This window comes from Vitis riparia, chromosome 9, assembly GCF_004353265.1.
Source record: "Vitis riparia cultivar Riparia Gloire de Montpellier isolate 1030 chromosome 9, EGFV_Vit.rip_1.0, whole genome shotgun sequence".
In the NCBI taxonomy this organism is placed as follows: domain Eukaryota; kingdom Viridiplantae; phylum Streptophyta; class Magnoliopsida; order Vitales; family Vitaceae; genus Vitis; species Vitis riparia.
Genome location: NC_048439.1, coordinates 139719 through 165677, shown reverse-complemented (window position 1 = coordinate 165677; position 25959 = coordinate 139719). Strand labels below are relative to the sequence as shown.

The 25959-nt window shown below is 36.3% G+C and overlaps 3 protein-coding genes across 4 annotated transcripts; 2 read left to right on the top strand and 1 right to left on the bottom strand.

Moving 5' to 3' along the window:
• The first annotated feature begins 22 nt into the window (after positions 1–22).
• LOC117922790 (uncharacterized protein YDL183C) lies at positions 23–5135 on the top strand. 2 transcript variants are annotated; one of them, XM_034841008.1, is made up of 8 exons: positions 23–392; positions 467–531; positions 632–736; positions 1819–1866; positions 2426–2495; positions 2822–2893; positions 3683–3790; positions 4624–5135. In XM_034841008.1, the coding sequence occupies exons 1-8, from the start codon at positions 198–200 to the stop codon at positions 4765–4767; spliced, it is 807 nt and encodes a 268-aa protein (XP_034696899.1). In that variant the 5' UTR covers positions 23–197; the 3' UTR covers positions 4768–5135. The 2 variants fall into 2 exon arrangements, with proteins under 2 accessions (XP_034696899.1, XP_034696900.1); XM_034841009.1 differs by having other exon boundaries at positions 26–392; positions 632–730.
• A 1360-nt stretch (positions 5136–6495) lies between these two features.
• Positions 6496–14116, top strand: LOC117922573 (26S proteasome regulatory subunit 7). Its single transcript, XM_034840722.1, has 10 exons — positions 6496–6649; positions 7359–7440; positions 7638–7729; positions 7812–7889; positions 10712–10773; positions 12193–12337; positions 12478–12696; positions 12792–12973; positions 13430–13605; positions 13716–14116. The coding sequence occupies exons 1-10, from the start codon at positions 6563–6565 to the stop codon at positions 13871–13873; spliced, it is 1281 nt and encodes a 426-aa protein (XP_034696613.1). The 5' UTR covers positions 6496–6562; the 3' UTR covers positions 13874–14116.
• Positions 14117–14523: 407 nt separating this feature from the next.
• LOC117922572 (protein STRUBBELIG-RECEPTOR FAMILY 6) lies at positions 14524–24847 on the bottom strand. The gene is made up of 16 exons (XM_034840721.1): positions 24562–24847; positions 22128–22260; positions 21956–22027; positions 21753–21818; positions 21587–21658; positions 21423–21494; positions 20925–20996; positions 20776–20841; positions 20605–20667; positions 20205–20509; positions 17519–17802; positions 16758–17029; positions 15932–16064; positions 15248–15384; positions 14975–15131; positions 14524–14866 (listed from the first exon to the last, which is right to left on the bottom strand). The coding sequence occupies exons 1-16, from the start codon at positions 24647–24649 to the stop codon at positions 14714–14716; spliced, it is 2145 nt and encodes a 714-aa protein (XP_034696612.1). The 5' UTR covers positions 24650–24847; the 3' UTR covers positions 14524–14713.
• Between the last annotated feature and the right edge of the window lie 1112 nt (positions 24848–25959).

Below are 25959 nucleotides of genomic sequence, written 5' to 3'. Positions count from 1 at the left end.
AAAAAACCGTCTTGCCTTCAAATGCGCGGCGATTCACCTCGTTTTCGCATTTCGTTTTCACCCCCCTCCACAAATACTTTCTCTGTGCGATTCAAAGTTCATTTTTCGAACTTGAATTCTCTGGGCTTCCATTTGCTTCCAATGTAAAAAAACATAAGAGGAATGAAATTGAATTAAGATAGGGTAGGTTTTCAAGAATGAAAGCTCGATTGGTGGTCTTCCCGATCAAAGGAAGAAAGTGGTGTTTCTCCAGATCCGTAGACCCCGCTGCTGCCGACTCTCAGGCTGCTCATACTCCTTCCACTCTCAGAGACCTCTGGAACCGCATCTCCTCCAATCCAAAGCCCCTCAACGCTAATGCCGAGCTCCTTCTCGATTTCGCCTCCAACAAGGTCTCCCCTCTTTCTTTTTTCCGTTTACTCTTCTTCAACTCTCCTTACTCGTTTCTTATTTCCAATATTTTTAGATGAATAAAGCTTGGGTGGGTCTGGAGAAGGCGCCCGAGGGAACTTTGAAAAACAAGCTTTATGGGTAATCCTGACTTTTCTCTTTAAATTTACACCCCCTGTTTTATCATTCTTTTTTCCTTTTTAAAGTAAAAGAGGGACTGAATCATATTGTGGTGATGCAGATTGGGTTTGCGTCTTTTGGCTCGTGTTAAGCCTTCTGAGATTTTCCTCAAATCTATCTCCAAGGAGGTCTCAAAGGTCCATGTTGCATATCCGTCAAGGTCAAGGTTTCTCCTTTTTTTCTCTTATTTCACCTCAACCTTTTCGCTTTTTTTTTTTTTTTTTTGGGTTCGCTTGTTGATTACCAAGTGTGTGGGATATTCTTGTTATAGTCCTATTTTCTTCCCTTGACGCCTTTAATTATAACTAAAGCTGAAACAAAAAACCAATATGAATAAACATCTTGTGGGTAGGTTCTTCAATGGCCTTTCATCTTTTTACGTTTGGATCTCTTCTCTCTGGTAGATTTTGTTTAAATGTTAAAGAAATATATTCACAAAATATTAGTCTTGAGAATGAAGGGAAAAAGTTGTAAATGATTGCATTTCCAAGAAGAAAAAGTAATACCGATGGAGCCAGTTTGAGAGAACTGTGGTTGAACTGTATGTTTAAGACTAGTGGCTGCAACAGTAAGGATTGCTACTAACCTGGTAGAATGCGGGTTGCGGGCTGACAAAATCTATGATATCCTCTGAATAAATTGAGGTATGACCCTATGTAAAACACTGATGATGAGGGAGCGCTCATGCAGGTGGTCCTAGATAGTTAGGGCAGGATTTCTTGCTTTGAGTTATTTTTTCTTCTTTCTGTAACTCCGATCTGTGGTTTAGATACTTATTAATTAATTTTTGGATATGTAACTTTTAACTTATTTATATAGGTAACAAGAGCCACTCAGATTTTGAAATATTAGAAATTTTGCTGAGTAAGCACATATTGTCATTTTTTACCCCATTGAAACTACTTATATTTTTTAAGTTGTCCAGTTTGTGTAGATTATAATTATTTTTTAAAAAAGTATGAATTAACATCTTGAAATTTGAACTACACTGGTCTAACCTTTAACTTTTTTTTTCACCCTTTTTTCAAGTTGATGGGAGTCTTGAATTTTCTACATTAGAAGAAGTATTCAACTAGGATGTTGAATTCTATGAGCTGTATCATATTGATAATTTACATGTGCTATGCTCTGCAGGGGACTGTAACCATGGGATATGATTGCAGGGCCTGTATTCTATTTCTTTTTCGGTTTTTATTTTGGTGCCTTCTATTCATCTATCAATATTTAATAGTATTTCATGGCTTGCAGCTTAAATGCACGACTTGTACGTCGAAGATTACGGCATGTTGCCCTAAGGTAACTAATATTCTTTCTTCTTTTTGTGTGACTCAATATTTCAAAGGTTATAAACTATTGTTGCTTTTTTGTCACCATTCCTTCCTTCAAGTTGCCATTTTGGATCATATAGTTCCAAGAATTTTGTATAACAAGTAAAATGTTATAAGCCAAATGAGGAGATGACAAGTAGGTTAGCATCGTTCTTCAACTAATTAAAGCCAATGAATAATCGTTTTTTTGGTAACTCTCCTCTGTTGTGGCAAATCACCCAGTAGGATTGATTAAATTTTAGAATTTCCCATTAGTCGCTATATCTTTTGAAAGACATGACCCTGGATCAAGCAGATCCTTAGAATGGCAAAAGATAGCATGGAATTGACCCTAAATGGTTCATGTTAGGCGTTGTTGAGTCGGGCATTGCTATGCCTTTATAAGAGCTTCATTCTACCTTATTGTCAATTTTAAGCATGTAGAAAGTTGAAGATGTATTTAATTCAATTGAATCATACTATGTTGTTTGTATTAGTTTCTTAGCAATGATAATGTTTACTGAAAGGAACTGCTATCTGATTATCAGGGGAAATTTTATTCACAAGAAATACTTCTACGGTTCAGTTTCATTGCTTCCGTTCACATTTGCATTCAGTGTACGTTGCTGATCATTTCTTGTACTCCATTTTCACTTTTGGATGTATATTTGTTATTTCTATTGATTGTCAAATTTTATTCACAAGAAATGCTTCTACGGTTCAGTTTCATTGCTTCTGTTCACGTTTGCATTCAGTGTACATTGGTGATTGTTTCTTGTACTCCATTTTCACTTTTGGATGTATATTTGTTAGTTCTATCAACTGTCAAACTTATTTCTTAGCATGCTTGAAACTATATGTTCTCAAATCCTCATTATTCACATTCTTTTGTCAAATATGTTGGCTAGCAGGTTCTTACTTGTTTTGTTTCTTATCTTATATAGGTTTTACCTCTGCCTAACATCCCATTCTTTTGGATTTCATTTCGCACTTATTCTCACTGGCAAGCTCTCCAGGTGTGTATGATGTTCTTAGACATTGTGACTAACTTTATGCTCATGTGGTTATGGTAAATACTATGATCTTAAATAAGTTACTTTCGGGTACTTAGAAACCAAGGGAGTAGGAATTACATCTATTCAATCTTCCCTCCTTTGGGATGATCTATAGGGAATAAGGGAATTGTTCACTCTTCATTATTTACTCACTGTTCAATCTTCCTTGGTTATTTTTCATAAACTCTTCCACTAAATGGACTTTGTTTTAATGTTTTTCTTATGTAAATATGGTGTGAGTTGCCTTGGTGGTATAGAATGCTGGCAGGCAAGAGACAGATTCAGAAAATGGCATGGTGGCTAAAGGATGTTGGGATGGATGAGTGGCCAAAAAAAGTATGATAAGACACGAATGCACATGAGAAGCTAGAGGGATTAACACGAGGACACGATGAAGGGAAGTCAGTCAAGATGGTTTTACAATGTGCAAGACCAGTGAATGCTTATAAGGAGAAGTGGATATTTTGGGGTGGGGTGGGTGGCAAAAGGAATTGACTGGAGGAAGCAAGAAAAGACGTGTGATTAAAATTTAAGGATTTGTTAAGTTTTAGTTGTATGGGTGTATTTCCTTTAGTATGGTTTATGTTGTGTATTGATGGTCATATTATCTGTTTGTGCTGTTCTCCCCCTAGATGAGTCTCCTAGGTCTACAGATATTGTTGTATATCTTTTTTACCCCTTTTCCTTTATATGCATGAAACTACAGTTTCCTTTATTATTTTTGTTTATATGTTTATATTGATCTTTTAGGGAAGCGAGAGACTTCTTCGGCTAGTTTCAGATTGCATAGAGACTCAGAAATCGGATGCTTCTAATAAATCCAAGGATGAAATCCATAAATCACTTGGTTGTCCATGGGTAAGATATGGTTTGCTATTTTGAACTTAATGACAATAATTGGAGTATGGCTTTGGTTGGTGATATTATTACTTCATACAATTGGTAGGATGTCTTATTTTCTGGAGCCTTGTGGTCGTTATCTTAAAAGTTCCAACTTGTTGACACTTCCTTTTCTGTGTCATTAACTGAGTTTGCATTACTCATTGGTGGACTTTATAAGTTCAAAACTTTCCCAAACTCTGTTGATGTCTTTCATTTGATTTTTCAGGCAATTAACCTTTTCTTTGGTTTTAACCTAGGCTGAAAATCATAAAGATTTTTTGTTAGGTTTCATGATAAACTTGTACTCTTAATTTGGAACTCAGCTGGGTTATCGTTAACAAGAAGAATGCTTCTTTTGTGAACAATAATATCATAGGTACTTCATCTCTTATTTGGTTGGTAAAAAGATTGGTCTTTGATCAGAACTCTTTACTGGTAACATAGGATTAACAAAGCCTATAAGAGGCATATCCATGCCAGTGAACTTTGTACTGTGCATGACAGATTGATCCCTATTCTCTCTTTCCACATATTCTCAATTCAGGTCAGAAAATAAATTCTGTCAGTAAGATGTGAGTTGTTTAGCTGCAAGCCAGATGGATTATGCATTTACTGACAAGTGGTTCAACTCATCAAATGCATTCTCTGTTTGTCAATCTATGAAATTATCAGACAGTTGTTGATAAGGCACTCTTTTTCTTAAGACGGCTTGTTTTGGCTATTGTGCATAATGATATTAATATTCTTAAGACATCTATGGTGAAGGGGTCTTCTGTCTTGTTTAATTATTTTTTCTTTATTGTAATTAGGTATTGGAGCCATCTGAGGAACTCGAGAAGCTTCTTTGTATTGGTGATGCCAATGATGGTGTTAACAAAAATGCTGTTTCAGATATCTGCAAGACCTTTCACTTGAACAAGAATGACATTCTGAAGTTCTGGGATTCAATGTAGTTACAGATTCTTGTATATGTCATTGGCATCTGGAGAAAGACATGTAACCAAGTTTTGTTCATTTCATTTTTGTTCTCTCTTTTGGGAGGTTTTGGGCAGCTGCTCCATGTTACCCTCATACCAAAAGACCATGGAAAATTTAAATTTCTTAAGTCAGTTGTATCCAATTATTCTGGGTTTGGTCTTGATATATTGGTTTCATATATCACGCCATAAATCTTTGTTAAAGCTATCGCCCTAGGCACGTAAACTGGCTAATGGCCCAAATGATAATTTTCTTCCAAGGTTGTAGCAGAATCCTCATGTGGACAAAACATTTCTTTTCTAAACTGTTGATCTTAATAAAAGTTTCTTATATTTCGAACCAATTTGGAAGTGATTTCTTATGCTTGATAGCACTTTATTTTAAATCAGGTAGTTGGCAAAATCTACAGAATCACTTGCTGTAATTCATAGGTTGTTCTTTCAAAAATCATATTTTTGTGTTCATAAATTGCATTTTCGTCTATATATATGTCTATTTAGGAGTAATTTTGGGTATGCTTTTATTGGACATACTTTTATACCAAAACAAATTTTTTGATAGTATGTTTTTGGTATGCCATTATGTAACAAAAAAATTCTTTAAACTTAGGAGAAACGTATTTGTCAAAAAAATTTAGATGTGTTAGGAAAAAAAAAAAAACCTCAAATCCTCCTCAAATAACTCAAAAAAAATCCGTTCCATTATTATTATTATTAGAAGCACTTTTAAGCTCTCTCAAAATCATTCTTAAACAAACTCTAAATATACTTAAACCAAAATGACTTTAGCTTTTAACCTTTCTCAAAATCATTCTTAAATGAATTCTAAAAATGACTCCGGGTTATCCATCATCTTAAATTCTTAAACAAGGGTAAATTTTCTTCTTTCAAATAATTCATACGTTTCTTTGAGTGTTGTGGCAAAACCCTAAAGTTTTCTCTTGAAGTGGGGTTGGCAAATGGATATTCTACCTCAACTGGTTAGCCCAATCTCAATGTACGTAGGGTTGGAAATGGAGTGGGTTTTTTCGAATACTTATCCCACTTTGCCCCCCCCTTTTTTTTTTTTTTTTTTTTTTCTGGGATGGGTTCGAGGTAGGTTCAAGTAAAACCTTGTTCCATCCCACCTTGTCCCAATTATATATAAAATTAATTTTAAAAATTAATTTAATTTAATTTTTATTTTTCCATTTTTAATACATTGAGAATAATAATAGTAACAATAATAAAAATACTTTTCAATAAAATAAATTATAAAAATATAATAAGTTAATTATTTATAAAATATATTTATTTTAACATAATTAAAAAATTCTAAAAATTTCAAAAAATATATATAAACAGGCCGAGGTGGGTATGAGAAATTTTTATATTTGTCCCACTTTGTTTAATTTTTTTTTAATGGGAGGAAGATGAAAATTATTTTGAATAAATGATGAGGCGACCTGTCTTGAATCCGCCCGTTACCATCCATAAATTTATGTCAATCAAAACGTATGAAAAAAAGAAGAAGAATATTTTATTGTAGAAAATGGTAAACAAATTGTGTTTGGGTTGTTGAACTTCAAGAGCCCAATAAGACTAAGCCCAAACCTAAGCCCACTTTCTCAAAAGGAAGGTCGGTGAGACTGGGCCCCTTCGGCCCAAATTAACCCACTGGGGGAGCTATAAATCGATGTTGAGGAAGCGGAACTGAGCGTGAGGTCTGTTGTGCGAGGTAACTTGTTCGGAAAGAAAGATAAAAAAAAAGAAGAGGTGAGACAGAGCATCGATGGCGCCGGAGCCCGAAGATGAGATTAAGGATGAGAAGAACCCTCGGCCTCTTGATGAAGATGATATTGCTCTCCTTAAAACCTATGTAAGTATTCGTCCCCTTTAAACCCTAATAGTTACGCTCCATATACGATTTGTTTCGACTAGATTTGTTGCAATTTGTTGGGTTTCCGGTGAGATTCTCTCGCGCTGTTGATTCTCTTTGTCCACTGTTCTTTCATTACTGCGATTGTGATGTTCTTGCCATTAGTATCAGCTATGTGCTGATTTTGGCCACTTCATATTTTACACTGTTGAAAAGAGACAGGAGAAGAATGGGTTTAATGGAAACTTCCTTTATCCCATGATTGTTGTTCATCAATAACAGCTTGAAAATTATCATCTCTATGATGATGTTATTGACGAGCACATCAAAATTAAAGTGGTCAAATCGATAGTTGGATCGAGGGGTGGATGGAGATCTGATGGTGCTAGAAGTGTATAACGGCAAGCCCAAATTTTCTCAGAGTTAGGGGCATTGAATTGAAGTTGCATGGGTGGGCCTGGTGGGTCAATTCTTATGATTTTGGTCCCATTAATTGAGTCAATCATTTGGGTTGGCCTGGTTTTTCAACCTGACAATGCTTTTTAGTTTATATTTAGAATGTGGAATTTTGTTTAGGGGTTACATGCTTCTTGATGCACACTTACATTAAAATTATTTCTTGTGAATTTCATTTTTCAGCTGTTATCAGCTTCTTAGATTTTGGTGGGTCAGTTATTAGTTCTTCTAAACAGTTGAATGGTTTATGCAGGGCTTGGGACCTTATTCTGCACCAATAAAGAAAACAGAGAAGGAAATTAAAGAAATGGCTAAGAAGGTCAACGATTTATGTGGTATGTTTCTTATTCTTGATATTTCCAATGTATAGTGCTATTTGATAAACTAGGCATGTATTATGTTGATCCATGTTGAAAATAGTAGTAGCCAAGGTTATATGAGAAGTTTTGATAAACTAGGCATGTATTATGGGCTGATTATGGCTTGAATAACACTTCATGAAATTATAGCAATGATTTTCATCTTATAACAGGTATCAAGGAATCTGATACTGGCTTAGCTGCACCAAGTCAGTGGGATCTTGTTTCTGATAAGCAAATGATGCAGGAGGAGCAGCCTCTTCAGGTGTTTTTTCTTGATTTTGTTGAACAACATTTACTGTCTTAATATAATGTATATCTGAAGAGTGGCTGGTTTTGGAAACTAGGTGGCAAGATGCACAAAGATAATTAGCCCCAATTCTGAGGATGCCAAATATGTGATAAATGTTAAACAAATTGCAAAGGTAAGCTTCAATTTTAAGACTCTGTTTCTTCCTATAGAAACTTGTAAAGCATGGACTTTCTTTTTCTGTTCCTTTTGTTTTGTTGAAACGCAAAATTTTTCTGAAACATAAAATTCTTTCCTTTTTTTTTCCCATTTAATACATAAGCAAGGTCATAATAAAAAGGCAAGCAAAATACTAGTATAAGACACGTGAGGTGTACAATGTGTGGATGGAAGTATAGAGTAACTTTTCTTGCATCTTTACCAGGAAAATGATAATCTCATTTGCGAAGAGATCCTCTCAAAAGTCTTGATTAGTGATAACAGACTCTTTCTGTCCCTGAGATGATAAACAATGAGTTTTGAATAGGAAAAAAAAAGCATATAATAGGCAGATAAGAAGTTGCTGTGATCCCTAACATTGCCACCGATATGTGTTTCACTAGGTTTTACCAAAGAAGACTCATGAAAGTTGCACTTCAATTTTATGAGAAAGAGGAGGTTACTAATTGGTCATAAAACCAATCGGAGGATTCCTACTAGAGAAAATGAACATTCAAGTTGAAATAGAAGAGATAGCAATTCTTTTATTTCCTTGGTAATTGTGGTCCATTGGATATGTGTGTGTGTATTTGGCATGCATGTGAGCGGTTCACCTACACAGGGTGCATAAAAAGGAGCTTTGGAAGGCAAAAGGCAAAGGTACTTATTCAAAGCCAACTTGGGACACTCCAAATCAGGCATGGTTTGATCTCACTTCTTCCTACCAAACAAGCACAACGGGCCAATCCCCACACATCTTTCGGTTTTTGCCTACTAATTGTCATGCCAACTAGAAAAGTAATCTTAACCATGCAAGAGCAAAATCCAAGAAAGCCTAAAAATGGATATTAACAAAGAATGCAAACTAAACTCACATGTAGTCTGTGATAAGATGGTTGGTTGACTTGTCCATTTGTTGGCACAAGCTGCACCAATCGACAATAATCCTGCCTTCTCCCATTAGCTGGTCAGTAGTACAAATTTCAGAGATTCTTTAGACTATAACTATCATCTCTACCACCATGAACTGCAGAGAAAAGAAGTTGCAAAAGTAACTCCACTGAATCCCATTCATAATCATGAAATTTTCTAAAATTTAGCGGATTCTGGAGCTGCAACCACTTTCATCAAGCCAATAAGCAACCACCCAAGCATTTTTATCCATTGCCTTGTTCAATGAGTCTAGGAAACATCCTTTCTAAGGAACTCTTCTCCCCATCCTCCATACATCCTGCCAACTCACCATATAAGTTGGTACAAATAATCCTTTTACAATAGTTTTCTAGAGACCATCCTAGAAGCCTTCCCCTCTTAGAACACCACCTACTTTTAACACTACTAAACCAGATTATTCCACGGTAGTTCATATCAAAACAACCTGCACAAGGACAAGAAATCTCCAATAATGAAAGAGATTGAGATAGTGCCACCAACAAAACAGAAATTATTAAAGAGAAACAAGTGAAGGACTGATAGGATGATAAAAGGGTGCTTATAAAAAAAAAGAAGGATGAAAAAGGGGCACAAATTGAAGTATCCCTCTTCTTTTTTGGTCTTAGGAGCTTGTATACACTGCATATATTTTTGTGCGCCCTTCTTTAGGCAGTTTTAGTACAATTGCTTTTACCTAGCAAAAAAAATAGTTCTGAAAAGATTGAAGAGCCTGTCCATTTGGGAGGCGTGTTGAAAGATCTGTGGGGCATTGAAAGATCTAATAGTTATGAGGAGATGATAAAGCCGACATATCCCACAGTGAACCTAATGCCAGATCCATTATACACAATGTAAGGATAAAAAGGAGTAAAATATAGTAACCTTGAACAATTTACATCGAAGGATAATAATTTTTCTTCTCCTTGTGCATCTGTGTCATCTGATCCATGATCCCAATGGCACACTTGTGCCTTATTTATAAGCACATTTGTTGATGATTGCCACAGCAAGGAATGCATGCAAATAAACAATGGTTTTGAAACTGGGCAACAGTGAATATGAGCACAAACCAAGGAATCCTGTATATTGGTGGTGAAACTGTTTGACTACAACTAGTTAGGGAAAGGTGTATAAATGCAAAGGTGACTGAATTTGAATAAGGTCTGTGGATGGATGGCTTGCCTTAATTCCTTGCTAAAAAACCATTTTAAGCATTAGTAGCTTTTAAGAAGGCAACACCTTGTTACAGATTTATCAACCCTAAAAATATTCATGTGGGGACCATCAAGCCAACAGCAGTGGAACAGTCCTAAATTAATCCACTAATTCATGAGCTCCTCAGTATCTAAACAAAGTTACATGAGAGAATTGCAGTTCTCTCGTGTTATTGCAGTTCTGGCCTGGCTGAGTTGGACAGCAGTGGTGGAGCCACACTATGCCCAAGGGGGGAAATGCCCCCCCTCAAATCTATGAGTTTTGATCCCATGCCCAGGATTGTGCAAAATATACATGGCTACCACTGGGCTATATGAGCACTTTGGTCTCATTTGCCCCTTAACTAAAGTTCATATGTTGCCTCTCAACTCTTTCTCTGGCTCCACCACTGTTGTACAACATTGCTCTAATTGCAGTTCTGACCTATCACCAATAAGCACATATCAATAATTGCTTTCTGTAAACAATGCCTTTTATACTCCAAATTTATGGCATATGATCCCTTGTTACATGATAAATTAGTATTTTTGTCAGAAATGTTTTCCATGGCATATGATTTGAAACTAGCAGAAGTCAAATTTTCATTTGTTGGATTTAGTCATAGATACAAAACTGCAAGCATCATTCTAATTATGTTGACGAATTGCAAAGTTTGTTGTTGGGCTGGGTGACAAAGTTTCTCCAACTGATATAGAAGAAGGCATGCGTGTTGGGTAGGTTTCATATTCATCTCTCCGTTTTTACAATAAATTTCCACTACCATGCATTTTAATGCTGCTCCTTTGTGCTGTAATAATTTTTATATTTTGGATTCTTTGTCTCAAGAAATGTGCTTGATTTATTTATATGTGGAATACTCAATGATCTTTCTTTTTAACTTTATTCTTATTATAAGCATGGAAATGTGCTTTATTCTTATTCCATATAGCTGTATTTGGAATGGGAGGGTACAACCCAAAATTAGTTTTTTTTGCGTGGGAGGCCGCATGGGGCAAGGCTTTAACCCTAGATCTTGTTTAGAAAAGAGGATGGTCCTTGGCTAATAGATGCTTTATGTGTCTTGAGAATGAGGAGACCATAGATCATTTGCTGCTTCACTGTTCAAAAACAAGGACATTATGGGAGTTACTTTTTACCTTGGTTGGGGTGTCTTGGGTGATGCCCTCTTCAGTTAGAGAGACGCTTCTCAGCTGGCAAGTTCTTTTGTGGGCAAAAAGCGCAGGAAGGTGTGGAGAGTTGCTCCTCTGCATATTTTTTGGACGGTTTGGAAGACGAGGAATAGATTGACTTTCAAGGATAATGAGTTGTCAATTCAAAAATTGAAATATTCCTTTATCCTCTCTCTATGGTCTAAGGCTAAGCTGTTTATAGTTGATTGTCCTTAATCTTTGGTTAATTTTATTGATTGGTTGGGATCCTTTTAAGGCTGTATTTTGGGCTTGTTGATCTTTGGGTCTTTTTCTTTTTGTGTGGCTTTTTGGTGGTGGGTGTATAGGTTTGTATACCGAGTATAGGTTTGTATACCTTGAGTCGCTTTTTTGGCGTCTCTTTTTATATGAATTTTCTTTACTTATCAAAAAAAATAAGCATGGAGGGTGCATTAATGTTTTTATATCTTCTATTCATACCTGTTATCCATGACATTTATACCTAGATATGAGTTTCAACATGATGAATTGTAAGTGTTGCTGCACTCCCCCTAAATCAACTTTGATAATAAGACCTACACCCAAGAATCGTGCGTGTTGGATGCCAAGACCTCCTTAAATTTTAACTTTGGTAAAAAAACTGACACTCTCTGGTAATGGAGAGATGACAGATCACTTTTTCCTATCCTGTTTGGTAGCTTTAACTTTGTTGCAGTGATTATTGAGATTTGCAGGGATTTTTTTTTTCCTCCCAAAGGCATAGTATTTAATGTTTTTGCACTGTTTTGATGATTATTTGTTATTATTCCTCTGTTTAACTATATCAAAGTCTAAGCTATAAATTGTTGACGTAGCTTTTGCAATGTGATTGACAAATCTATTGTGATGCCTTTAAAGGCATGTACTTCCTCATAATTTTTGTGGTGAAAAAATTTATTTGTTTAATGTGTTCTTGTTTGTCTCACCAACATGCTGCCATTGCAGGGTTGATCGAAATAAATATCAGATTCAAATTCCCTTGCCCCCAAAGATTGATCCAAGTGTAACCATGATGACAGTAGAAGAGAAACCGGATGTGACATATAATGATGTTGGTGGATGCAAGGAGCAGATTGAAAAGATGCGAGAAGTGTGTATATTCTTTTTACATTTTTTTTTGTCAGATCATATATGCATTTACACCATGTCTTTCTTGATTAACGGCTAGTTTTTGATCCTGTGAACTTCTGTACTTCTCTTGTTTGCTGATATTTATAACTTTGGCTCTAGGTGGTTGAGCTCCCTATGCTCCACCCTGAGAAGTTTGTGAAGCTTGGAATTGATCCTCCTAAGGGTGTTCTCTGCTATGGTCCTCCTGGAACCGGTAAAACACTTCTAGCTAGAGCAGTGGCTAACAGAACTGATGCATGTTTTATTCGTGTTATTGGAAGTGAACTTGTTCAGAAATATGTTGGTGAGGGGGCTAGGATGGTTCGTGAACTATTTCAGGTCACAAGCTGCCACATGTTTACAGTTTGTCTTCATTTATTTTATTGTTCTTGATCATTGCTATATTGTCTGACTGCTACCTTTTTTTGTTGCAGATGGCACGCTCCAAAAAAGCGTGTATTGTGTTTTTTGATGAAGTAGATGCCATAGGGGGTGCGCGTTTTGATGATGGTGTTGGTGGGGACAATGAGGTCCAGCGTACCATGCTTGAGATTGTAAATCAGCTTGATGGGTTTGATGCTCGAGGAAATATCAAAGTTCTAATGGCAACAAATAGGTAAGTTGGCTACCTTCATTGGATTATTGTCTGTGTTGCTGTGCTACCACTGTTAGAAATGGTTGTTGGGGTTATTTTTCTAGTAATGCAATATGACAATCCAGTACCATATTTATTACGGATGTTTTGGTTGCTTTTCCAGACTTTTACTTGTGAGTGTTCTCTGTGATGCTTAACTCTGTGGCAGATGCAACAAACACAACTTTGGGATTGTTCCTATTTATTATTTTTTTTGAGTTTTTTGAATTTGACAGTATTATCTCCTCACTCATTTAGAGTGCAAATAGAGTTGAAGTATCTTCTGTTTCACATATTGATTACTGATATTTGCTTCCTAGCTTTAACTGGATGTTTCATTTTTGAAGCATAATTCTAGATATAAGCATAATTTTTGGGTCTCTTCCACTAGCTTAGATGTCTCTACTTACAATTTAAATTTGGTTTATCATTTTACAGGCCTGACACACTTGATCCAGCACTGTTACGCCCTGGACGGTTAGACCGCAAGGTTGAGTTTGGCCTTCCTGATTTGGAGAGTAGAACACAGATATTTAAGATCCACACGAGAACCATGAACTGTGAGAGGGATATCCGTTTTGAACTTTTGGCTCGTCTTTGCCCAAACTCAACTGGTAAAATACTTATCTGAAGGGCACGTTGTCTTTGTATACTCTCCATTGATGGTTTTGGCTGTTATTTTGGGTTCTTGGTTTTTCTCATATTCTTTTTCCACATTCAACTGGAGCCGACATAAGAAGTGTGTGCACTGAAGCTGGAATGTATGCTATTCGAGCACGAAGGAAGACAGTGACCGAGAAGGACTTCCTTGATTCAGTGAACAAAGTTATCAAAGGATACCAGAAGTTCAGCGCAACACCTAAGTACATGGTCTATAATTGAGCGAGCCATTTTCTCATTTTTCTAAAACAACTTTGCTGAGGTGATGATACATCCATCTGCAGATGATATGGACCTTATTCTCCTTTGACTGACATTTTTTTTTTACCTTAATTTATTATTTGGAACTTTGAAGTTTGAACTGCTTGTTGGGCTATTGTGCCATTTAAAAAGACCCAATGAAGGCTTATCCAACTACTTTGCAGGCATGCTTGAGTCTCATTTATTCACTTAATTTTCGTATCATTATGGATTGCCTTTCTTCTTACTACATCAAATGTTTGAATTGTGATGAAACTTTTTGATTGCTTTTTGTGCTTTTGTGCTCTTAAATATATAAATGGAACATTGGTGTTTTCAGCTTAAGTGATGTTGCATTGGGCAGGTTTGGGACTTGAAATTGGCTTGTCTCATGTCGAGAATGAGAGCGGTATCGTCCGTAAGTCTACAATATTTTTAGAGAGAAGTTGATGAAATTATTTTCCATTCTCAAATAGAATTGAAAACTGTTTTTTTAAAAAAAATTATTTTACTAAAATACCACAAAATTGACCAATGAAATATTCATTATGATGTGAAACTTATTGGTGAGACTATTCAATTCTCTCGCCAGGTCCCTACATTGAAATTTTACTTGCAGCATTTGGTAACCCTTTAAAACAAGGAAACGAAAGAACGAGCATATACACTATTAACACCTTTTTCCAAGGTTTACATTGCAACGTCAAACTTAAAAAGTTATGCCATCCAATCTCAATTTAAGGTTTACACTCAACACACAAGAAAATTAAGGTTAATTTGTTCATTTTTCAATCATCAAAACAAGAAACCAATAATGGGTTTTCAAGATGTGTGGTCTTGTGTATCTGGGTTGTCACCTCTCGGAGATGCACCTTGTTCGTTACTAATGGTTCTCTTGCTCATGTTTGCCCGCTGGACTAGCCGCACCAGTGCTTGCACCACTTCTGACATTGGTGGCCGGAACTCTGGCTCAGGCTGCCCAAAACAATAAAATATTAAAATCAGAGAACAGATCTTTACCATCAGCAGCTGAAACAAGATGATGAATCCATCTGCACTCTTTACTTTAACTAAACACCTTACCTGGACACACAGAGCAATCACATCAGCGAACCTGGAGAGAGACTTGACTGGGTAGAGCCCTTTGAGTGCCGGATCAACCATTTTAGCCAGAGCATCGATGTCATGAAGCTGAGGAGTAGCCCATCGAACCAAAGATTGCTCAGATCTGGACCTGGAGCTGTCAGAAAATGTTAACATAATAGTTAGCTAAGTAGAAAATGGTATGATTCAGGTCCTTTTCTCTTCAAAAAAGGTAACGGAATCATTGGATGGCTAGTAGTGCAACATTTTTACCTATCAAATGGTTTACGTCCAGAAAGAAGCTCCAGCATGACTACACCAAAACTGTAAACATCACTCTTCAGAGTATATTGACCTGACATGGCAACCTCAGGTGCACTGTATCCAGACCCTGCATTATGGTTCAGTACCTGCGTAATTCAAAAGAAATAGTTAAACCGTCAGCACACTATTTTCCCAATTAACAAAATTAATTTTCAATGTAGGTTATTGAACTAAATTCATGATGCAAAAAGGGCACAAAGCAGATCTCACACAAGTGTAAGAATTTGTGTCCACTAAAAATCACAATATATGATGATATGTTGCCCACAAAAGGTGGATGCACTTTGTCCACTCAATGAAATATTTGAGCAAAGCTCTCCTTAGATCTAAGGAAAAGAAAATTTCCCCAGAATGGTTTGACAGATGGCTCTAAGTGAGGCCTGAGCCAAGAAATGCTGCAAGTAAATTAGCCTGTTCTGTCCTGTCCTGGATTTGGTTTTTGACTTACCAGTTTCCAGTAAAAACTGGTATGAACTTTGCTGAGGTGATAATAGAAACCAGCATTACATGAGATACAAATGAAACAAGCCATGCAACTATTGTACATTAAGGAGAAAAGTCAGATAAACAATATCATATGCCAAAAACATAAATCAGCAGTACCAATAAAACTTCAAGAGGCTCAAAATCTACCTGATCAGCATTTGGGATGAAGCTTGCTAGCCCACAGTCTGTAAGGTGTGGATTGAGCTCTGTGTCTAGTAATATGTTAGCTGATTTGAAATTTTTATGAACAATTGATGGTGAGCAAACTTCGTGTAGGTACCTGAAAAAAGTTCCCTTGGTGAGTACTGTGCACCCCTCACGTTATTATCATAGTAAGAATGAGGTTACAAAATCAAATGTAAAATCCAAGCTAATTTTATTAACCCCAACAGAGAAAAAACAATGGTTCATAGAGTCCATCTCTTTTCTTATCGCATAGACTGCCAACTTCGATCTCATCAGAGTAGCTGCAACTTCCAAGTTTTAAAAAACCTTGGGCAGTTAGCAAACTCTGAGCACCTAAAAACCAATGAGCATTCAGTATTGAGCACTAGGCAATAACTAAGCCAGCCAATGTTACGGAGATTTAACACTCCTTAGATAGGGAGATTTCAGAACAGTGGCTCACCAATCCTGTCTCAGATTGTGGATTGTCAACATTACAGTAATAATATTAGAAACAAATTTGTGATCTAACATAGTTTAGGAGCAAAACAAACTAATGGCTTTTCAGATTTTAGAACTGTTAACCTTATAGACCCACCATTTCAGTCTGAAGGGTAGCCAGAAATGTTTTAATTGCTTCATCAATGTTACTAATCTATCATGAGAACTGGATCCACAAAACATAAACTGCTGATGCTCTATTTGATTGGGTGTTGTTCACAGGACTTAATGTGATGACTAATACAGATATTACTAGAGGCAATTATACTTTGTTGTTGTTTTAGGCATTATCCATTTATCGACTTACTCTAATGCACGGGCAGTCCCTAAAGCAATCTTGACGCGGGTGTTCCATGTCAAAGGCTTGCTGTATTCATCTGAAAGATGCAGGAAATCATGCAGCGATCCATTTTTATGGAACTCGTAAACTAGGAGGTGCTGTCCGTGCTCTGAACAATAACCCACCAGCTCTGTTACATTTGGGTGATGCAACTGGGAGATATTAGATACTATCTCTGTGAAATCTTCAGAAAATTGATCGGGGAGAGCAGATGAATCTATTTTCTTGACAGCAACAACCTACAACATTGGCAAAGAGAAATAAAACATTCCGACCATTAAAATGTACTATGCCTTTGGGCATATTTTAAGGATGATATTAAACAAATAAACAACCTAAATGGTCTTTTAATTCCATCAATTGCTTGACATCAATGTTCGGTGGAGTTTCAGTTACCCAAATGAAAATCAGAGATAAAGAGAGGAGGGTGTTGGTTGAAATGGGAATCAATCAAAGAATCATTTTATGGTTCAATTTCTTTGCACATCAAAATTTGCATATGATATATATATATGTTACTACACAACTATAGCTCCTTCCCATTCCAACCCACTCTCTCCTAGGCAACATGTCCCTTACAGCGGGTGACTAGTTTACCTTAATCATCAATATAGATATTGAGAAAAGAAAAAACCAAAAATGCTTTGCAGCTTAGGATATAGGGATAAGTAAAACATGCATGACACTATAGCAGCATGCAACATGAAAAATATTAAACAGATATGTACCTTTCCATCATCAAATTGAGCCTGATAAACACGTCCAAAAGACCCCTCACCAATAAGGTTTTCGACACTAAAGCTACCTGTAGCCATCTGTAGGTCTGCAATTGAATATGATATTGCATTTATAGGAGCAGTATTAGCCTTCTTGGTAATAATGGGCTTCTTCGGAAGATCCTCTTCATCAAATGATTTGTGACGATCAATGGGTGGAGGTCTAAGATTAATTGAGGCTGAAGGTTCATAGGTCTTTGTGTTTATTGTGGATGATGCCTGGATAGACTTCATTTCTGCAAAAATAAAAATAAAAATAAGACATTACAGAAAAAAAAATTAAAATTTCAGCTGGAATCAAGAGAAATGATTGAAGGCAATGAACTTAAATATGAAGAGGCAAACTACTAAAATTGACAACCAATGAGACCACAGTAGGGTGAGACCCTACATGATAGTTCTCAAGCTACCAATCTCACTCAAAAGCTTATGCTATCTGGTAATAGTGGGCCAACAATGCATATTAGACATATTTAGGTTAAAGCTATTAACACCCTGCCTCACAAGCAGCCTTCTTTAGGCTTGCACTTGGGCTAGAGAAAATAAATATGTTGTGAGGTTCAAATCCGCGCATTGAGTAAACCAAGGCTCGGACACCATGTTAAGCAACCAATTTGACCTCAAAACTTATGTTATTAGGTAATAGGGACAACAATGTTTATCAAGCTGATTGAGCTGAAGTCCTAACAGGTATCAAGCAAGTCGACTACACAAATTTTGCAAGAGATACACAGCCTATATTAGAGGGTCTTAAAGGGCTTCTCAATAAATTTTTTCAATTGTTGTGACTGGTTTCTAGAATCGGTGCTCATTTAAGTAATGGGAGTGCAAATTGAAGCACCAAAACAAGATGAACCCCCAGTACACAGTATACAGAAAGACTCTCCAACCAACCGCAGTAAACAGATGAAGGAATAGCAAGAAAATAACAAGTTACCAAAAAAAAAAAAACCCCTCTGCAGCACCCTCAGCCCTCTCACAGTCTGTCCACAAAATCAAGAAGAGGCACCATTCTTTCCATGAAGGAACTTGAAGACTACAAAATGCAAGCTTTAAGGAACACATCATTTTACCTTCAATACAAAAAGCACTTCACCTTTGAAAATTGTCCTCAACAAGGCTTATTAGGCAGGGGCTTTGGAGGTTCATATTAAAAGGAATAAGTTGTGGAGGCCTGTGGCTGTGATTGAGGAAAGTTTGGGGAGTCCAAAGGAAGGTGGTGGAATAGGGTAGGTAGGGGTAGGATATGTTGCAAGCTTTAGCAAGCCATGCAGAAAGGTTGGGAGTATTAAGTTATCAATTTGACCCAAAAGTTTAAGTTGTTAGGTCACATCTGAAGAGCACATCACAAATCATGGATTACAAAGAAACAGATAGGGGAAATAGAAAGAGACTCAATCTCAAAACCTCTAGTTGACTATAGCTTTGATACCATGTAAAGCTATCAATTTGATCTAAAACTTAAGTCGTTAGGTAATAGGCTCATAATGTATACTAACCTAATAGAGAGTTCTTCCATGTACTTCCGTGTATGTTAGTGAGGAAAGGGATGGAACCAAATTTTGACTTAATGTTTGGTTTAGGGAGGAGACTTCTCAAGGATCAATTTGGGTCTCTTTTACTTGGCTTCAAATAAAGGGGCCTCTATTGCTAACTCTTGAGTTCATGAGGTAGTTTTGATCAATGGAGCCCTTGTTTCTCTAGGAACTTCTATGATTGGGAGCTTGAGTTGGCGGTGTCCTTCTGGGATTCCAATTACAACTATTGTATTAGGGAGAAGTTAGAAGACTCGTATTGTTGGAAGCATCCAAAAAGGAAGCATTCTAGATTAAGCTCCTAGACATGCTTCATCTTTTTCTTTCCAGTCAACGCTTATTTGGTGCTCCACGGATCCTACTAGGAAGTTTTTTGGGCTTGGAATGCTGTTTGGAAAATATTCTTACCTTTAATCAGATGATGTGGAGGGGCGGACTAGGGTGAATTGGTATTTTTTTATGCAGAAAGGAAGAAGAATCTGCTAATCATATCCTTCTTCATTATGAGTTTGCTAATAAGCTATGGCCCATGATTTTCTTCAATTTTTGGCATCTTGAGTAATGTCTCTGTCTTTGACAGAAGTTCCGCTTTGTGGGCATCTATACTTTGTCAGAAAGAGAGATAGGAAAGTTTGAAATTTTGCACCACTTAGCAAGTTCAGCTGCCCATGGAAGAAATGGGATAGAAAGATTTTTGAAAGGGAGGAAACCTTAGCTGTTAGTCCTAGAACCCTTTGCATTCTTTCCCTCTTTTCACGGGCGAAGTCGGGGAAATTGTATTTCTTCAACTTCATAGAAATTTCAGCATTGGCCTTGGCCTTTTCTCCAGTTAGTTTCTTTTGGATGTGTCCTTGTATACATCCTGAGTTTCACCTCCCAGAGGTGTTTCTTGTAGAAGCCTCTATGAAAACTCTCTTCACAAAGATGTGTGCTATCAATGAAGCTAGTTCTTCCTAATACCTTCCCTTGTTGCTTGTACTTTTAGAGATTAAATAAAAGAATTTAAAAAAAAAAAAAAAAAAAAAAAAACCTGACTCTATTCCCCAGGTTGATTTTCATAACTCCCAAGCAATCAAATTGGTTTGCAGAATTGGTATTGCTACCTTGTACTTCTTTTGAAGCAAGAGGAGCAAAAGGCTGATCATCATGCTTTTCTACATCCATAGATGGCCTTCTAGATCTTCTCTTCACTAAAAAGAATGTTATTATCGCCCCAATAACAAGGATGGATATCACTATTCCTGCTATTCCACCACCGCCTATTCCCGATTTGCCACCACTGCCACCACCACCACCAGATGGGCCATCATTACCACCAGATTTGTGTTTTGGGGGGGTTCTGCTGACTGGAGGGGTACCTGGTGGAGGTGGGGGTGCAGGCCCTGAGCTCCATGAGTTACCATCCTTCCTGCATGAACATTACTCCAATCCAAACAGTCAAGAAATTGCCCTATAGAAACAAAATAACAAACATAGCAACTAATGGTACTATGAAATGCTTACTGCAGATTAATGTTCTTCAATGATTCAGGAATCCAGCCAGTAAAATGGTTATTGGCGACATTCCTAAGAAACATAAAAATGAACATAGTAAAGGACCAAATAACAGATCTTTTCTGAAAAAAAGAAAGGGATATGAGTCTCCAGATGCATTTTGATTGATACACCACTTACAATGTTTCAAGAGGAAGACTGGCAAGGACATTAATACTACCAGTAAATTGGTTGTTTTGCAAAAACCTGTGTAATGAGAAATTAGATAACCAAGGGATCCTAACCAAATGAAAATATTAGTTCCACAGGATAATCTCTTAAATACTCACATTGTCGTTATGCTTGAGAGGGAGCTAAAACTTTCTGGGAGGTCACCCGTCAGGGAATTCAAAGAGAAATCCCTAAAGCATAGGAAAAAGAATAGTGTGATTTGACATTCTAGCAAAACAAACCCCAACTATTTGACATATAATTTTCATTTTCTGTAATTAATCATGTAATGAACATTACCCAAAAAAAGTAGAATGTAAATGCCATATGGAGATCTGATTCATCCTACTAATTGAGGAGGTAACTGACACTTCTAAAATTTCTAAAAGACATACTAGAAGGGGTATTGAAAGAGAAGAAATTAATATAGACAACACTATGTAAAAATAATAATACATTGCAAGTAACACGAGGAAAGTAAAAGCTATATAGGCTTTTTAAATTGAAAAGCAAAAACCATACCAATAAGAAAATTACAAAGCAATAAACCTTTTACTCTGGACTCTTCTATCATAAAGATAAATTTTAATTGGGATAGAGTTGGGAGAAGATCTCACAATGTGGTGAGGGACGACAGCTGACTGAACATGTCACCCAGTTGACCCTGAAGTTGATTGTGACTGATGTTTCTACAGTTTTTTTTTAAAAAAAAATGTTTAGTTTGTATTTTAGAATAAGTTGCATAAAGAAATAAATTACAGAGAAATATAATTTGGCTCACAGGTATTTAAGAGAAATCATCAGAGAAATAGAATAAGGAATGCCGCCATTGAAGCCATTACCAGCAAGATTTCTGCATATATACGAATTATATAATGGAAGTCATTATAAATTAAATAGGAATAATAAACAAAAGAACAAGAAAGATTTTCAGATATGAAGCATACAATCGTTGCAGGTTTGGAGGGAGTTGATAAGGTATCTGGTTTCCAAGATTGTTGTTGCTTATGTCTCTGCAAAGTTTTGTCAAATCACCGCATCAAGATAACCAAACAAGGAGAGAAAAGTTTACCCATCCTATAAAACCATTGATAGGATTTGATACAAAAAGGGAAAAGTTCAACACATAATATAAGAGCAATGATCTTACAGGTTGACTACTGATGTCAAACTTGTGAGCTGGTAGCCCATTGACCCAGTAAGTCGAAGACCTGATAATTCTCTGATAGAAAAGAATAACAGACAATATGTTATGAATCAACATCATCTGTGATGCTTAGGATACCATTAACATGGAAATAAACAGACAAACCAAAAGTTACATTTCTGTGACTCTTGAGCCTTTGCATGTAATGCCTTGCCATGACTCCCCACATGGATCACCACCATTTGAGCTCCATTTGGCAAGCTGAGGTGGTGAATTAAGACTGCTGAACATGACCCTAAGAGCAGAAGCTGCACATCAACCATGTCATAGGTACAATGACTATACCATTTTTACTTTCGGATGATCTTGAATCAAGTTTAGCAACACACAGTCAACATAGGTAAGTGAATGAATGACATAGGTATGATGATTATATCATTTACAGCAAAGGTAAGTGATTTATTGAGCATCAATGTTCCACCTGCTTTTTCTTTTCTTGATTTCTGAGATTTACTGCTGTAAAATGTGCTGTGGATGTGTCATAGGTTCTATGCATTATAAATTAACTTTCTTTCAGATCCAGTAAAAGCCCATTTGATGTGCATGACCCATCTATGCAACGCACAGTCAAGGTGATCAGAATTTCAGAGGACAAACTTAATCCAAGCTTACACACATCCTTTAAGCCAACAAGTTCTTAGTCCTACCTCATACTTGGTAGCAAAGAGTAATTGCAATACTGCAACTAAAGAATCCTTTTGAGAACATACTAGTGAAAAAAAAAAATGGTGCACAATAAAAGAATGCATATTGGAAGGAAAAATCTAAAATTAGAATTACCTGTTCTCATCTTCTAGACCTACTTTTCTTCCAGACCAAATTGTCTTCTAAACTCCAGTTTTCTTGTAAAACATTCATCATTTTCTTAAAGCAAGAAATGTGTAAACAGAAGGATGAATCATCCTTCAAAAAATTACCAACAAAGTCTAAAATAAGCTCTAAAAAAATCCTTAATAACCAACTGTGCCTCAAGTTGACACAAGCAAAACCAATTCGCACAGAGAAACTGAAGAGTGAAGATAGGCTTGACCAGAGTATGAAGCATTTTTAAGATGTCAAAGAATAAATGAACAAACAAGGGACCAGTTTAGCTTGCAATGTGTGTGCATGATAGAGTTTTGCTTAAACCTCTTTTGTGTCCTCTTGCCTTGTGGTAAGTTGGTAACTGATTGTCACACAGGTTTCCTTCATAGCTCAAGGAATGTGAGACTGGGTGACACCTTATCTCCTTTTCTCTTTACTTCTGTGGTGGAAGTTTGAGAAGATGGCAGTTCATTGCTTAAAGTTAGAACATGATTTCCAACAAGTACAAAAGGAGGGGAAAAATGATACTTGTTCAGATACTTATCTTTATCCACGTGATGGACCATTAGTCTATTGACCACCAAACATTTTACAGAAAGTATATATGTATGACTTAATAAGCATGTGGAAGCTTTGCTTAATTGCTTCACTGAGGAACAGTGAATACATCTGGCAATCAAACTCCCATATTTTATATGTGAATAACCTATCAACTTTTATGTATCATTAGATGGTACGGAAACTGATGATTCTTCTGTCTCTTGACGGCGCCTATAAGGTGCTTTCAGAAGATGATCATTGTTGGCGTAATTGGAAATAACTGAAAACAAATGTCCCTGAATTGTTATAACTTCTCCACAAGCTCAAAGAGGCCCTACTTAAATCTCTGTTTGATTAAGTATCCTTTGGTTAACAATTTCTTTAGGGTGTTCTTCAAAAGAAAAACAAAAAGAAGAATTGAATTTTGTTGGAGCGTCCAACCTTTGTGACCATTATGCTGCAGTTGCGCCCTAGCTAAGCACACAGCATCAGGTTCCCAAGTATATAATGAACATGAAATTCTATAGCGGTGCTAACCGTGGCTCAATAAATCTAGATACTGTTTATTTGGTTATGATGATCATCTTAGGCAGTTTCAGCCCCCATGCCAACTACCTGCAACAATCTACTGTTAAAGCTTTGTGTTGGAGCGGGTGGGGAGCATTAATTCCCTATTAGAATGCCCCCAAATTGCCCCAACAAAGAAAAAACTATAAAAAAATTAACGTTCTAAAAACCATTACCTAACCCCTACCAGATCCTAGGTCACAGCCACCTGGAAATTCATTACCGCAACCAGAAAACAAAGTAGAAGTGAAGCTTAATGGGTAACATGGTGCCCACATTGAAAACTGAAGCTTGCATCAGTAAGAAATAAGAGAGATATTTGATAAGATTCTTCATGAATCTGACTTCTACTTTCCATAGTAGAAACAACATTCAACTGATCTCCATAATCCTACCCTCCAGGTACCTCTAAAATTATTGTCAGCATTCCGTATACTGAAAAACAAGAAAATAAAAATAAAATCCACAAAAGTTCCCACTCCATTACTAATCCCAAGCACAAATGCAAAACAAAACCCACCCATAGCAACGCAAACCCACATAGTAATGCAGATTTGACTGAGTTTATCATCTAAAAAACGAAAGAAAAAGCAAAGGCAAAAGAGACAGAGTAAGGGGCAACTGGGTTTAGTACAAACCATCTTGTGGATCTGTGGCACCATTGATGAAACTTGGTCCCCACCTCAAGACGCAAATTAGAACCAACATTCTCCATTTGTCCCACATCTCTATCTCTCTCGCCCTTCTCCCCTCAGAGCAAGCAGCCTGATTAGCCCTTTTTCTCTCTGTGTTTCCTCCTCTTCCTCTTTTTCTATTCACAGATTTTATACTTTAAAGTCCCCACGGTCTCAAGTAAAGCTGGCAGGCACGAACTGGTAGAAGAATCCAAAGCCACGGAAGGCTTATTTTATCCTATTTATATCATTTTCCTCTCCCTTTTACTCGCCCATTTACGTATTTTCCACCTACCCAAACGCAAAAAAATAAATAAATAAATAAGGAAATAAGGGGACAACACGCATATGGCTTACACCGTATCTTAATCGTATTTTTCTTTCTACAGAAAAAGAAAATTAAATATATGATAATGTAAGCAGTAGACAGGGTGGAGCTTTCGCAAGAAAAACACGCTTTCGATTCATCCACCTGGTATTTAGTCTATTGATTAAAGTAGAGAGAAACAGAAAGAAATTCATGGGAAGTAGCTTTCAATTCGTTTGGTGCGTCTGACGTAATGATGGGGAGTTTACTTTGAAGGTGAACAAATTTCCCCTTTTTTTTTCACTATTTAACCTACACGAGAGTCTCGTAAAAGCTTGGGTTTCCTTTTCTTTCCTTTTGAGTTTCGGAAGGGAAAAATTTTCGGGCCATCATTTGATTGACCTTTTGGATGCAATCTGAGTCAATCTGTTTCATTGAATATATTATTTTGAAAATGTGTTTGGTAGATGAGAAGGCAATGTCTGCCTCCCAGAGTAAGGAAGTTTTGAAGGGGAAAAAGAGGAAAGTATATACGAAAAAAAAATACTTTTATTTGGCAATTATTTTTTAAAAAAGTTTCCTATTCTTTATTAAATAAATAAGAAAATATATTATATTCTTGAAAATGTGAAATAAATGTATTTTCTGTTTTAAAAATAATTTTTATTTATTTATTATAAATAAAAATTATTTTTAAAACAGAAAATACATTTATTTCACATTTTCAAACAAATCTTTATTTGATAAAACATATGACAACAATTCAAAAATTGTTTTATAAAACTATTTTCACAAGTGTTTTTTAAAACATTTTTTAAATAGAGTAATAGTTTTCTCAAAAGTTGTTCACTTTTTATTAAAGGAAAATGTAGGGAAATATATTTTGGTTTTCCCTTTTTTCTTACCTTTTTAATGATACCTAAATATAAAAAATATTATTTTTCAAGAATTTTTTATAAATCAAAATACAATCATATAGATGAATCAAAATCTTGATGCAAATAAAGTTATAAATTTAAAAGATAATTCAAAATTAATAATGAGTGGAAATGAGA